Source organism: Pygocentrus nattereri, chromosome 29 (assembly GCF_015220715.1).
Source record: "Pygocentrus nattereri isolate fPygNat1 chromosome 29, fPygNat1.pri, whole genome shotgun sequence".
Lineage (NCBI taxonomy): Eukaryota > Metazoa > Chordata > Actinopteri > Characiformes > Serrasalmidae > Pygocentrus > Pygocentrus nattereri.
This window is the reverse complement of record NC_051239.1, coordinates 15,631,284-15,647,015: the sequence shown is the minus strand read 5'-3', so window position 1 is coordinate 15,647,015 and position 15,732 is coordinate 15,631,284. Positions and strand designations below refer to the sequence as shown.

General features: G+C 40.1%; 1 protein-coding gene across 2 annotated transcripts in view; it reads left to right on the top strand.

Moving 5' to 3' along the window:
- Nucleotides 1–15,732, top strand: part of LOC108432107 (protein disulfide isomerase Creld1) — a 28,222-nt gene that overhangs the window by 8,976 nt on the left and 3,514 nt on the right. For both annotated transcript variants that reach the window (XM_017705721.2, XM_037536170.1), the window contains exons 4-10: nt 2,215–2,325; nt 2,432–2,523; nt 4,831–5,010; nt 5,303–5,398; nt 10,777–10,860; nt 11,530–11,625; nt 14,810–14,950. In XM_017705721.2, coding sequence (XP_017561210.1) covers nt 2,215–2,325; nt 2,432–2,523; nt 4,831–5,010; nt 5,303–5,398; nt 10,777–10,860; nt 11,530–11,625; nt 14,810–14,950 — 800 coding nt within the window. The remainder of the gene's footprint in view (nt 1–2,214; nt 2,326–2,431; nt 2,524–4,830; nt 5,011–5,302; nt 5,399–10,776; nt 10,861–11,529; nt 11,626–14,809; nt 14,951–15,732) is intronic.

The window sequence follows — 15,732 nt, the reverse complement described above, 5'->3', positions numbered from 1 at the left end:
TTACGAAATGAATCTGGTAATCATGAACACAAAGTTTTGTTTAATTCCAGTAAACTTTTCAAACAAGTTGTCTGTACTTGTAGTAGTCGCTGTTTTTATGCTATGATTGATCAAGAGACGTATGGACTTTTATGGATTTGCCCCCCAGGTTGTCATAGTGGGACCCATCTTCTACTGGATTTCAAGCTAATTGGTTCCTGTACTTTTCCATAGGTGGCTGTGATGTAGTGCTCACTGCTCACTTATACAAACATATTCACCGCAGTAGATGTGAGATTCACAAGTATCACAAGTAATTTGACCTAATGTACAGAACTCTTCGTGAACATGGCCTCAGGTGTGTAAATAAACCCGTGTGATAATGCCCCAAGCCACTTCTTCAGAATTAAAGGGCCAACTGTGCTTTCATGCTTTCATGTCCATCTTGCAGATCCACCCTCTTTGAACTGAATAACAGAACCCAAAGCTGCACTTGTAGAAAGAAAATGACTGTTTGTCTTTCAAGTCTCCATTAACTTAAATTGATCATTTGAATTGAATCCATGTCACAAATACCTGAGAAAAATGTGTTTTTGATAGACAGACGTGTGGAACTTAACTTGCTTATTTGCTGTGGTTATCTGGCTTTGCAGTGAACCCTGAAATGTGTCCTAGAAACAAAATTCATTCATCCTGGATTTAAACTGTCACCGCTTATAGGCGTGATGTGTTTTGTCTTGTTAAAAATCCCAGTTTTAGAAATCTGGTTTTAATGCTTGTGGCTTCGTAACTGAGACACAATCTAAAATGTTTCTTGGATGGAATTTTCATGAACAGTGGGGTCCAAATGTCTGTCATCACAATAAAAACGTAATTAATTATTTTTGACTTTAAACCTGGAAATAAACAACAGTTTTTTATTAAAAATTTATTAAAAAAGGAATGTTATGATGCGTAAAAAGAATTCATTCAAGATTCTGCACTATTTCTAGATCATTTTTTTTTTATTTAAGCAACTATGTGACATGGACCATGGCAAAAGTCAGATTTCTACAACTTTTTTCCTTCATTAGAAGCACGGATGCTTAGATGCCTGTCAGGTGAATTTTGATCTACTTCTTTTCACTCTCTCTGAAGCATAAGGGAGATATAACTAGTCATAATAGAGTTGTAATATTATGAATTTCTGTGATCCATGTACATATTTTAAGGATTTTACTTCTAACTCAATTTGTTATGATGACATCATTTCCAATGAGAAATGTTCAACTAAAGTAGAGAGCAATGCTGAATACAAGCATTGCTAGTAGCCTCAAACTTTTAGACTCCACTGTATATTCAAGGCAACCCCACTGTGTTAAAACACAGTACATTTATTTTATGCCTTTTGCTTTTTTATTAATTGAAACTTAAACAAAACTGCTTGATTGGCTGAAGGATGATGTTAAAAACCTTCACAATCAAACAGCTTCAGCTGTTATAAATGCAGCTCAGTTCTTACTCCGAGTAAAAGAAGGGAACACATTCTTAAATCCCAACTCCGGCTACCAGGATGGTACAGAATATATGTTAACGTACTATAACTGGTCTATACGTCTCCTGCAGGACCAGTGTATTTATTTGATATGCTGCAGCAATTTGAGCTGAGCAGAACTCTCTTTAGGTGCTAGTCTGTTAATCCTGCCAAAGGTAAAGACTTAACGTGGAGAAGCAGCGTTCAGCTACTATCCTGCTTTTGACAGAGAGCCTTAGAGGAGCCCCGGCACTTTTAAATCCAGGCTCAAAATGCTCCTATTTGAGGAGCTTTCAGCTCAATTTAAAGCACTTCTCTTCTGTAATGGTGCTTATTATCCTAATTTATGTTTTGGTTTATTTCCTCTTTTTTTTAGATGTCTTGTTTTGAATCATCCATCCATCCATCCATTTTCTAAGCCGCTTCTATCTCAGGGTCGCGGTTGTTTTGAATCATGTTTTTTATTTTTATTTTCCTAAATATTTTAAAATTTTAGTTTGAATTCTTGATATTTTCATATTTGTAAAGTACTTTGAATGACTGCAGTGTATAAAGAGTTGCAGCCTTCAGAAAAGCACCTTCATTATCTCTTTAGAAACTGCTGTGCTGCTCTGTTTTAGTGTCCTTTTTCAGTAGTAGAGAAACAGTGACTGTGTCGTTTTCTCTTGTGAGGAGAGCTTTCTCTCTCTCTGTTCTCTCCATTCATGTGTGTTGGTTTTCAGTGAGACACGTCTGTTGGAGATTGTGGAGGCTGCGTGTGAGAAATCTGATTTTGAATGCAACAAACTGCTGGAACAGATAGAGGACCAGGTGGAGACCTGGTGGTTCCACAGGTAAGCATGTGACTTTGGATGTGAAACGTCTCGTCATAGCCGGATATGTATTTTCTGTATTTTCTGTGTGTGTTCGTTCATAACAATATATATTTTTATTTCTTAGGCAGCAGGAGGCTCCTGACTTGTTCGAGTGGTTGTGTATTGAAGAACTCAGGCTGTGCTGCCCACCAGGTCGCTTCGGACCAGAATGTGCAGGTACACACGACTAAAAACGACATTTGGGTTAACGAAAGGCCACCAGTATGAAAATTAAGTCACCAGTACCAGCAAGGTGCTAAAGATTTCAGTGACTGACATCACCAGCCAGTATACAGTCATATGCACAATTTTTTCATTTTTACATTTACGGCATTTGGCTGACGCTCTTATCCAGAGCGACTTACAATTTGATAATTTTTTACACAGTTAGGAGTCTTGCCCAAGGACTCTTATTGGTATAGTGTAGGGTGTTTGCCCAGGTGAGGGATTGAAGCCCAGTCTACAGTGTAGAAGGCAGAGGTGTTAACCACTACACTAACCAACCACGCCATTTTAAATATACCTAGTCAATTTGCATGTATTGTTTATTTCCTAAGTGAAAATAAATGAACGCATTCTCTACAGAGAACTTAAATACGGCATTTTTCTGCTGATTTTCATGCACAATAAAAAAAGAAAACTGAAAATATAAAATGTGCACTTTTTCCAGTATGTTAAATTCAACAAATAAAGAGCAATCATGTGTTAAAATGTGCAGAAGTGTGTTCCCTGTTAAGGATGTGTCAATTTCTTTTCATTTAGAAAGTCAACAAAACGTAATGTGATTAGGGTGCCCAAACGGTTGCATACGACTGTAATTTAATACGGTCAAAAATTGAACACACTCCAGTTCTGTTATTTAAGCAGTACTTTACTGACTGAGTAAAGGTGCCAAACTAATAACATTTTTCTTCTCTTTGCTGGTTTATGCACTGCAGGTAATGTGCTTTTTGTACATCCTTCTCTGTTGTAGAAAACAGGCGACTGAAGCTGGTATGATGAGATTAGATTAGCATGTTTTATTCTAAAGCAGTTTCGGTAAATATGTGAACATTACTAATTCACCTGATGTAATCCAACTGAATTTGTGCTCATGTTTATTGATCGAGACCATTTGAACCCGAAACTGTGTGCTATTTTTTTTATATAGTTATATGCCCTGTAGAAGACTATGGGATATATTTTTTTACACCATATCTTAATATAGAATAAAAAGAAACAGATTTTTTGTGGTGAGGTTAATCAAAACAGAACTGCCAAAGCCTTCCAAAACTGAAATGCAGGTCACAGTTATGTTTTCCTGCTCATGACCAGGGCTGTCATTTCGCTCGGGTCATTGACAGTGAATCGTGTACAGGGTGATCTGCTTTTCTGCCTTAATGATTCTGGGAATCCCCATTGATTCCTATAAATAAGTGTGGAACAAAATGACTGAGGAAATAATATTTTTTGCCATTAACTCACAACACAGCTGCTTTTAGGTCAGTAATTGTAAGAAAACACCACTCAGGGTGAAAAGCAGCAGTAATCAGGGATGTGGAACAGGAAGAAAAGTGCTGGGAAAAAGAAGTGAGAACAAACAAAGCAACAGTTTATGTGGATCAGTAACACACACATATATGCGTTAACACACACCCAGATGCATCACTTGTTTTTCTGTTATACTAAGCTCCTTCTGGTGTAGCCAGGATAAGCAGCTGTTATCATTGTCAGTAAAACTATCTACCAGTCATCCGGACATAATATCTCTTATTAGACTTATTAGCCATACAAACACTGATAAATTACCTTCAGTGTTGACTGATTTCACACTCATGCATTCAGCTATAATTCTGATTATTACTGTCATAATGAAGTTGATGATTAGTATTAAGAATAAGCACGTTTCTTAATTTAATACAGTGAAGTGTAGATTAGCCAAAGCAGGTGCCAGATGATAACTCTAATTCTAAGCTGCCACAAGGAAATATTCGAAAATGGTGAAGCGAACGAACTGACATACTTAAAATCATTACTTACTGTATTAATGTTACAAATACATGCTGACTGACCAGATCAATAGCTTTTTAAATCAAAATTTCTCAGGTGCCTAAAACCTTCGCACAGTCTGTGTATTTATCAGAAAATCACACAGAAGCCTCAAATACTAAATATATCAAATATTACAGTATTCTGTGTGTCCAGCCTTTGCCTCTATTATAGCTTCCGTTCTTTTCAGGAGACTTTTGGCTTTTGACAGAAATCTTCAGGGATGTTTTTCCACACCTTCAATGTTCAGGCTTAGAAGTTGGTTGCATTTCCTGCGTCTGGGCTTCAGATTTTTCTGTGAACACTGGAAGATCCTATTCTGTTTGCCTCAGAAATATCTCCTAAAATGAAAAACTCAATGGCCATTTTGTCTGGAAATTAAATAAATGAAGAGTAGTCTTTGTATGCAAGTTTTATGCTATAAGGTGGTTTATGTTGTTTTTTTTGCTTTTTTAGAGTGTCCGCTGGGCCCTGGTGGGGTGTGTGGAGGTCTTGGCCGCTGTGAGGGAGAGGGAACACGTCTCGGAGATGGAGAGTGTGTGTGTGACCCAGGATACTCAGGCCCGCTCTGCCAGGAGTGCGCAGATGGATACTACAGGGAAAAGAACTCCAATGGCACGCAGCCACCTTGCTCAGGTGATCAAGTGCTGTTATTCAGTTGTTTTACCACTAGGGATGTGCATTCTGACTGATGTTAATATCTGTCTGCATCAGATTATTACCACATGTGACTATTCTTCTCCCATGTCATATTTTCTTCAATGTACTAAATACTCAAATGATGATTTCAGTATTTGAGTACTGGCGGCTGGAAAGGCTTAATGAGTCTGTGATTACCCATGCATACCCATGGGTGATAAATCTTTATTCAGAATATGTCTTAACCTCTTATTGTGTGATTGAAAAGTTCTTGTTCTTGTTTTTGTAGCCTGTTATCACTCCTGCAAAAAGTGTTCCGGTCCACAGAACTACAAGTGTCTGGACTGCAAGCCGGGTTGGATTCTTCATGACAACAAGTGTGTGGGTGAGTCCTGCTGATGGATTTATTTCACAAAACTAATTAACACAGGTTTAACAAGAACCCGACCCAGCCTGTGATTCAGTGGCTGCTGATCCCACTGCACACTGGAATATTTCACTTCAATTTGGCATTCATATCCAATGTGATCCAAAGTTTTATAAAACAGACACTTGAAATCCTTTTTAGATCATCATTAATGCAGATGTTTCATGCAAAAACAGCACAGAAGTTTCGGACACACTTGCCAAAACATTAACGACAGTAGGAGTATGGTAGAGGAAGTTTCGAATAATAAGAGGCCTTTCACACAAACCCTATTACAGGTGAATTTACATTAACATGTAATGGCTTTTAGCAGACCGACATACCTACAGTGCTGCCAGGAACAAGAGTTGTGCCTAGTTCACACCACACGATTTTAGCCTGGTCTTTCAGTCTCCGACCGTTTTTGTAGATCGCCAACAGAAACCTGTGGTCGGAGGCAAATCGGCGATCACTTGGCGCTCGCTCAGTCGTGTAGTGTGAACGGCTGAAAGACGCTCGCCGAGCCGTCGCCGACTGGTCGCCGACTAATCGCAGACGCCTGGCAAATATCAAATATACCTCCAACTCTCTCTGCAGAACAGACAGTCCCTGCTGGCCCCGAGCCTTTGTCCATCGTCTCGTCCATATTCGTTCCTTTTTCTTCTTTCTTTTCTCACTACAAATCAGTGACAGCTCGGATTGCTTGTTTTTTGACGTCCATTTTGGAAATGTCCTATCTTCTACGTGGTATTGCTAGTTCTCACGAGAGTTTAGTCTTCGTGTGTTCTCGTGTTTTTGGACAGCAGCCAGATGAGTCGGCGATCACTCATGTAGTGTGAACGGCACAAAAACCTGACGACTGAAAAAGTCGTGTAGTGTGAACCAGGCATTAGACACACAATACAGAAGTAAGACATCTCATACATGCAAATACTAAACATTTTAATAAATTCAAAAGTAGTTTTCATTTAAATGGTTCACGAAGAGATTAAATTGCGATATTTAAACTGTACTGATGAAGTTTGAGTGTAAGCTGGAGTCAAAATCATATTGGGGATGTTGCGTTTTCTTTAATGGTAATTGAACATTAGTTGTAGAGGAATGCCAATAACAGCTTCTAACTAGATAAGAGTCTGAATGTGTGAGTATTTAAATAGTTAGGAAAGTTTTAAAAACTCATAGTATAGCATATATAGCACATATAGTAAATTAGGAGTTTTGATGTGTAAATAAGCTTGTGTAATAAATGATCTTCAACTAAATCGTCTCATGAAATAAATATTTTTCTTAAATCTGTGTGTGCCACAGTTGTCGGCACCCTGAGAAATGCTTGAGGCCGGCGGACACTACATGACTTTTAAAATCTTAACAGATTTCTAAAATGGAGAGCATCAAAAACTTAACATCAGTTTGTCTTTTTTTTTTTTGCTCCTTGTCTTTTTGCCATGAGGGCGCTCACAATAGAAGACAAGGCAAAAAGAAAGTATAACACATGACGAGTTTGGACTACAAATAACTCTCAAATCTCCTCAGAAATCATATGACACAAGACTAAACTGGACCTGTTTATGCTTTTATGCGTAGCGAAAACCCAAACTGTGGATTAATACGGGGTATTAGTTGCGCTACAAACTGACAGCTGAATTGAAACTGTAAATAGAGTCACCTGACATCTGGATCCATCCAATCTGGATACATTATAACATGATATCAGTGCTTATTCACCTGTGTTTTACACTCGGCTCCTCTGTCTCCTCTCTCCACTGTTCAGGCAGTGTGGATGCACGTCTCTTTGCCGGTTTCTCCACTCTTCTCACTCTGATTGGCTGTTGTTTGAATAACTTGTTGAGTAAATCCCTGACCTTCTCACACTACGGGACTCGTGAACGTTTTGAATCGTAAATATCAAACTTTCAAATGTTTGATAATATTGGTGGGCATCCGATCACTTCAGAGATCAATCAGAGGGGTAAAGATTCACTAGTTTCTGCTCTTACACTACCAGATTATCTGTGCCGTCAGTCGCATCCGATGGAGCTTCTGACCTGGGCTTGATCTTGATGGTGTCTTAATGAATCAGATGGAAAATTATTGTCAGACTGAAACTTTCTCATTTTATACAACCTGTCATTACAAACAGCTCGCTTGGAAGATGTATCTGTACGACGTGGCAGTTGATTAGTTACAGTTAGGAACAGAAATTACAGGTCTAATTGCAGCAGTTACAGCATCATAGTTCCAAGCATGGCAGTTAGAGATTTCACATTCACTGGGCACGAGATGAGCAAGCCTGAGCATGCTGCTATTAATCAAATGATACAGGAAAATTACTCGAAACCTGTTAATGTTGTTATAGGACAGGTGCCAAAGTAAACAGAAGATGTTTCAAAAACCATTAAATCCGCTCAAAAAACCATCGGAAACCACTGAGCATGAATGTTTGAAAAAATATCCATGTTGGGGCTCCGAGCCATCTGTTTGAGATCCATCAATAAAAATCTCCCGTCTCTCAAGTCCTCTCAGTGGCACCTTTCCAGTGTTATTAGGCTTTAACTGGAATTTGTGACACTAACTCCTTTGCCAAGATAAATATCTTTCTAATTGTTCTGCATGTTTGCTGCTTTCATCAAGAAAAAAGAAGAGATGCGATCACCAGAATATCATTCTGATTTATTTAGTATATCACAGCACAATGGTGACCGTTGGGCTGGTGATCTATGCCACCTTGGGCAAATGGCTGTAAACTGTAAATAATTAAGTGACTAAATATAGGCTCTGGTAGGCATGAGTAATAATTATGTTTTTCTGTTTATTATTTACACACAAACACTTTCAAAATACTGAACCTTTCAGTAAGAAATCATTTAAATGTTTACAATAAATGAATGCCTTGTGAAATGTAGGATATAATTGTGTTCAGTGAGTCTGAAAAAGCCAAATAAAATAAAAAATGCATAGTCCTAAAAAGATTATGTTCCTTATTAATTATTGTCCATTCTTATATGTGGCGTTCAGATGGTGATTTAGCAGAAAGTATGCATTGCTAAAATCTCAAGCGTCATAAACATTCAACAATAAACTGTAGAAAACTGTTTCACTGAGCTCAAGTGTCTTTCAGAATACACAAGTGAATAATTGTTCATAAGGACAAACCTGCCAGTGAATTATGTGTGATGGAATTTTGGGAAAGGGACTGAAACCTTTGATTGCACTTTTCAACTCCCTGTATCCAAATTCAAATTCAGGCCATGTTGTCATTATTTTACATGCAAGTATGGAAACATGTTTGACTTAGAAAGTAGACAGGACTAAATCATTGACTGACCAGTCATCACATGATTAACTGTTTATACATTATGTTGATTAACTGTTTATACATTATGCCAGAGCAAAATAATCCATATGTACTAGAATGTGTTTACTGTGTGTAACTGTTACTTGTGGGTAACTACTGCTTGTGACATTTGGATTCATCTGTTGTTCCCTCTCTGACTGCATGATCACCGTATAGGTGGCCTTTGTAGTTCTACCATCACAGACTGTAGTCCCCTTTTATCCTATTTTTTAATGGTCAGGACCACCACAGGACCACCACAGAGCAGGTATTATTTGGGTGGTGGGTCATTCTCAGCACTGCAGTAATGCTGATGTGGTGGTGGTGTGTTGGTGTGTGTTGCACTGGTCTGAGTGGATCAGACACAGCAGTGCTGGAGTTTTTAAACACCTCAGTGTCGCTGCTGGACTGAGAATAGTCCACCAACCAAAAATATCCAGCCAACAGCGTCCTGATGATACCGGTGACATACTGAGTGCATTGTGATTTCATCATAAGTATACTGTATTTCCAAAGGTATTCACTCACGCATCCAAATCATTGAATTCAGGTTTTCCAATCACTTCCATGGCCACAGGTGTATAAAGCCGAGCCCCTAGACCTGCAGACTGCTTCTACAGACGTTAGTGAAAGAATGGGTCGCTTTCAGGAGCTCAGTGAAAAGTCCAGTCGTGAAATTTCCTCACTATTAAATATACCCGTCAATTGTCAGTGGTATTATAACAAAGTGGAATTGGGATTTGCGATTGGGAACGACAGCAACTCAGCCACAAACTGGTAGGCCACATAAAATGATAGCGCAGGGTCGGCAGATGCTGAGGCGCATAGAAAGCAGAGGTCAGCAACTTTCTGCAGAGTCAATCGCTACAGACCTCCAAACTTCATGTGGCCTTCAGATTAGCTGAAGAACAGCAAAGAGAGCTTCATTGGAATGGGTTTCCATGGCTGAGCAGCTGCATCCAAGCCTTGTGTCACCAAGCGCAATGCAAAGTGTGGAATGCAGTGGTGTAAAGTGCCACCACTGGACTCTAGAGCAGTGGAGACGTGTTCTCTGGAGTGACCAATCACGCTTCTCTGTCTGGCCATCCGATGGAGGGGGGATTATGGTGTGGGGCTGTTTTCAGGAGTTGGGCTCGGCCCCTTAGTTCCAGTGAAAGGAACTATAAATGCTTCAGCAGACCAAAAGACTTTGTACAGTTTTGTGCTCCCAACTTTGTGGGAACAGTTTGGGGACGGCCCCTACTTATTCCAACATGACTGTGCACCAGTGCACAAAACAAGGTCCATAAAGACACGGATGAGCGAGTTTGGTGTGGAAGAACATGACTGGTCTGCACAGAGTCCTGACCTCAACCCGTTAGAACACCTTTGGGATGAATTAGAGCGGAGACTGTGAGCCAGGCCTTCTCGTCCAGCATCAGTGTCTGACCTCACAAATGCGCTTCTGGAAGAACGGTCAAAAATTCCCATAAACACACTCCTAACCCTTGTGGAAAGCCTTCCCAGAAGAGTTGAAGCTGTTATAGCTGCAAAGGGTGGGCCGACATCATATTAAACCCTATGGATTAAGAATGAGATGTCACTCAAGTTCATATGCGTTTGAAGGCAGACGAGTGAATACTTTTGATAATATAGTGTGTATGAAAATCCACTGCAGTAAACCTTTTACATACATAATTTGTTGAAGGAAAAAAAAGCTAAATCAAGAAAGAAAATAAATGCTAAGAATCTTAGTTTTAATGTGATATCCACTGTGATCCATGTGTGATCAGTGCCCCAATATTGCACCTTCACCAACTTGATTTGAAGCCTGACCTTTGTCAGAAGGTCCAGTAACATCCTATTTACCAACCTTAATCCTGTTCTGCAGTTTCTAAAAGCAAACTGTTGCACCGTTCTAGGTGCAAGAGCTGTTTGATTTTGTTCAGTATGAGGAGGAACATGGTTTCTGAGGATCTGTCTGAGTGGGTTGTTATTATAAAATGTATGCGTCATTGTCTAATGGTCACTGTTTTTATTACAGATATAGATGAGTGTGGTACTGAGCTGGCACGCTGTCCGTCCAACACTTACTGCTTCAACACTGACGGCTCATACGAATGCAGGGGTGAGTGGTGAGACATATAAATGAGAATAAGAATAAGGTTTTTATGTTACTGAAAGAGATGTGTGCTTTATTCCCGGACACATATGAGAATTTTATCCTTGATTCTGATTTTAAGGAGCTAAATTTCTGCCATCCTGCAATTCAGATTTTTACTGTCTTCTTTTTACTTTAAAACTGCTGCTCAACTTAGGCATTCACTCTTGTTTTCAAACTGGCTGGCTGTGTCTTTTAGGACAGATTTAAAAGTTGTTGTTAGTTTTTAAAGATCTGAATGGGTTTAAAACACCTCACAGAATATCTGCCTGTGTATGCTCCAACATGTGATCTTGGAGGTGGAGATCCTGGCTTTCTGCAAATACCTTTTTATAAAATACAGAAAACGTTTTTCATCTATTGTTACTCCACTTAATTTAATTTTCATTTTTCAACATTTATTTGTTCAGTTTTATTTTCTTATTGCTGTTATTACTTTATTACCTCTCTCTAAAGCACTTTAAGCTGCTACTTGTATGAAAAGTTCTATAAATAAAGATTATTAGTAGTATTTTTATTGACAGCTATGAACTGTCAGATACGATTGTCAGTTCTAAATGAGCAGATTTCTTAAACTTGATATGCTTCTCAGGCTATATTGTTGGTAGGATTTATTTGACAGCTTTCCTTGTCTAGGTTGTGACCAGGCGTGTGTAGGCTGTATGGGCAGTGGTCCTGCTCGCTGTAAGAAGTGTGCTCGAGGGTACAGACTGACTGGAGCCAAGTGTCTCGGTAAGTCTCTTGTGTCTAGTATCTTGTTCACCTGCTCTCTGTTTTTGTTAAATATTCCAGATGCGTGGCTCCTTGTTTGTAAATGCTCGTGTTTATTATTTAAATGTTTGCCCATCCATTTGCATGAGGCATCCAATATCAACACTCTTTGATGTGATCATTGTTGTTTCTCACACAGTAAACCCTCAGGCCAGTGGCTCCTTGTCTACAGATGGTCCACAGAAATATTGAGTGGTTCATTAGATCAGTAGAAATATTTATAAATCCCAGTTGGAAGCTCTGTGGTTAGAGCAGCAAACAGGCCACACCACATGTCACAAGAACACAAATAAACATTTACATTTTCATTTACACCATTTAGCCGATGCTTTTATCCAGAGTAATGTAAGATTTACTTACTTTACCATGAACGGTCATGGGCTGGAGGTTAGAGAACCGGCCCTGTGACCAGAAGGTTGGTGGTTCGATCCCCAGAGCCACCAGTACATGACAGAGGTGACTTTGAGCAAGGCACCAACTGCTCCCTGGGTGCTGTGGATATGGTTGCTCACTGCCCGTGTGTGTGTGTGTGTGTGTGTGTGTGTGTGTGTGTGTGTGTGTGTGTGTGTGTGTGTGTGTGTGTGGTTTTACTTCATGGATGGGTTAAATGCAGAGGTGAAATTTCCCTGTTGTGGGACTAATAAGGTTTGCTTGGCAATGAAATAGTGTATAGTGTGAGTAATATTGCAGTGTTGGTTAGTTGCTCCCTCTGAAACGTATGTGCACATAATATGCCACAGAATATTATTCTGCATTTTTAGGTGTGGTAAACCTTTAAACTGGCCAGAAATATATGGTATGTACACTGCTCAAAAAAATAAAAGGAACACTAAAATAACACAAATACACAAATGTAAATCAAAATTATCCCATGGAGGTCTGGATTTGGAATCATAGTCAAAATAAAATTGGAAAATCTAATTACAGGCTGATCCAACTTCAGTGGGAATTCCTTAAGACAAGTTAAAATGAGGCTCAGTATTGTGTGTGGCCTCCACGTGCCTGTATGACCTCCCTACAACGCCTGGGCTGCTCCTGATGTGCTCAGTCGGATTCAGGTCTGGGGAACGGGCGGGCCAGTCCATAGCTTCAATGCCTTCATCTTGCAGGAACTGCTGACACACTCCAGCCACATGAGGTCTAGCATTGTCCTGCATTAGGAGGAACCCAGGGCCAACCACACCAGCATATGGTCTCACAAGGGGTCTGAGGATCTCATCTTGGTACCTAATGGCAGTCAGGCTACCTCTGGCGAGCACATGGAGGGCTGTGCGGCCCTCCAAAGAAATGCCACCCCACACCGTTACTGACCCACTGCCAAACCGGTCATGCTGAAGGATGTTGCAGGCAGCAGATCGCTCTCCACGGCGTCTCCAGACTCTGAAGAGCACAGGGCGCCAGTGGTGAATTTACCAATCCTGGTGTTCTCAGGCAAATGCAAAGCGTCCTGCACGGTGTTGGGCTGTGAGCGCAAGCGCCACTTGTGGACGTCAGGCCCTCATACCATCCTCATGGAGTCTGATTCTAACCGTTTGTGCAGACACATGCACATTTGTGGCCTGCTGGAGGTCATTCTGCAGGGCTCTGGCAGTGCTCCTCCTGTTCCTCCTTGCACAAAGGCGGAGGTAGCGGTCCTGCTGCTGGGTTGTTGCCCTCCTACGGCCTCCTCCACGTCTCCTGGTGTACTGGCCTCTCTCCTGGTAGCGCCTCCAGCCTCTGGACACTACGCTGACAGACACAGCAAACCTTCTTGCCACAGCTCGCATTGATGTGCCATCCTGGATGAGCTGCACTACCTGAGCCACTTGTGTGGGTTGTAGAGTCCATCTCCTGCTACAACGAGTGTGAAAGCACCACCAACATTCAAAAGTGACCAAAACATCAGCCAGAAAGCAGAAAGGTACTGAGAAGTGGTCTGTGGTCCCCACCTGCAGAACCACTCCTTTATTGAGTGTTTCTTGCTAATTGCCTCTCATTTCTACCTGTTGTCTGTTCCATTTGCACAACAGCTGTGAAATTGATTCACAATCAGTGTTACTTCCTGACTGGGCAAGTTGATTTCACAGAAGTGTGATTGACTTGGAGCTATATTGTGTTGGTTAAGTGTTCCCTTTATTTTTTTGAGCAGTGTATTATTTAATAATAATGATGGATAGAGTGTAGATTGAAATACTAGACTGAAAGTTCTCCAGTTTTTCAAGATTTTTTTAAAACATCGACATTATTAAAAGCTAAATAACACTGTATGTCTGTTTATAATAATTTCTTGACAAGTTTTCTGCCTCAAGATTCAATCACTTTTTTTTCAATTCTTTTTCAGTTCATTATTTTGGACACATCTAACGTTTATCATAGCATCATAATAGAATCATTTTAGGATCATGCACTTTTCACATTATTGAAAGTAGTGATCCCAAACTTGGTAGTGAAGTTGGAAACATTCTGTCAAATGCAAACCAACCCAGCGCACCAAATTGCTACTCACTGCAAGCAAGAAAGCCTAATGAGCACTTGTTCCAAATCGGGCCTGACATACATGAAAATTTTGTGGCCAATACCAGTACCGATCTTCAGGGTCTGAAAACCAAATAAATCTTAAACTCATATTTAAATTTTATACTCTAGTAGTTTTAGTTAAAATTGACTAAAGTGACGGTCTAAATTATGATGGTCATTTTTTAACTGAATTGTGAAATATTGATTGTTCTTAACAGTGGTGTTGTTTTTTAACTCAAAAATTGGAAACAGCAGAAATAATGTAAATATTGTGGCACTGGGCCGGAGCTACCCTGAATTCTTTACAGTTTGGTCCGACTGTAGTCCTGAATAATGTTCCATTAATGTTATATTTATCTGCTTGAAATGTTTATTCTGTATGATTAAACTGCATTTTGTCATGTACCCTTAATGGACCTCGCTGCCATCAGCATGATTGAGTGCTGCATGCCAGATTAAAAACTGTTAATAAAGTAATAAAACTAGTAGGAAGAGTAGAGAGAAAAATTAATTAGAGATAAATTCAGGCCAAAATCTGTTACATGTGAAAGACAAGCTGTAAAAAAAAAACTAATAAGAAACCAGAGCCCAAACAATTGTTGAGAAAATAACAGCCAACGTGAATTATTACATGTTCTTTCCATTTCAGATGTTGATGAGTGTAAGGAAAAAGCAATAGCATGTCCCGGACTGAATGAGGCCTGTTTTAATGAAGAGGGATCTTTCCGCTGTGAGTGTGCAGAAGGCTTCATACGGAGAGACAGCATCTGTGTGGAGAACCTTCCACCCTGTGAGTAAAACACATGCCGAGTTGTTTTGAACGTATTCTTTCCTTCACTTAGATTTAAAGGAAAGCTTGCAGAATAATGTCACTATATATAAAGATTGCTACAAAATCTGTACCTTAATGATAATAGAAGTTAATTGCAATATTTTGGGATGGTATTTGTGTTATTGTAGCAGATGGAATACATGTGAGTGAATGAGAGGGAGGCAGGTGGAAAGGTGAAGATGCAAGGAGTAGCGGTCGTAAAGGTGGATGACTTCAAATATCTTGGGTCAACCACCCTGAGTAATGGACAGTGTAGAAAAGAGGTGAAGAGGGTGCAGGCAGGATGCAGTGGGTGGAGACGGGTGTCAGGGCTGATGTGTGACAGAAGGATAGCAGCAAGAGTGAAAGGGAAGGTTTACAAGACAGTAGTGCGTCCTGCTATGATGTATGGTTTGGAGACTGTGGCTCTGTCTAAAAGACAGGAGGCTGAGCTGGAGGTGGCGGAGATGAAGATGCTGAGATTTTCGTTGGGAGTGACAAGGATGGACAAGATTAGAAATGAGCAGATCAGAGGGACAGTGAAGGTGGAGCAGTTTGGAGATAAAGCCAGAGAGGCCAGGTTGAGATGGTTTGGACATGTGTTGAGGAGGAATAGTGGATATATTGGGCAAAGAATATTGGAGATGGAGCTGCCAGGTAGAAGGAGAAGAGGTAGACCTCAGAGAAGGTTTATGGATGTAGTGAAGGTGGACATGGAGATGGCTGGTGTAAAAGTAGAGGAGGCAGTGGATAGGGCAAGA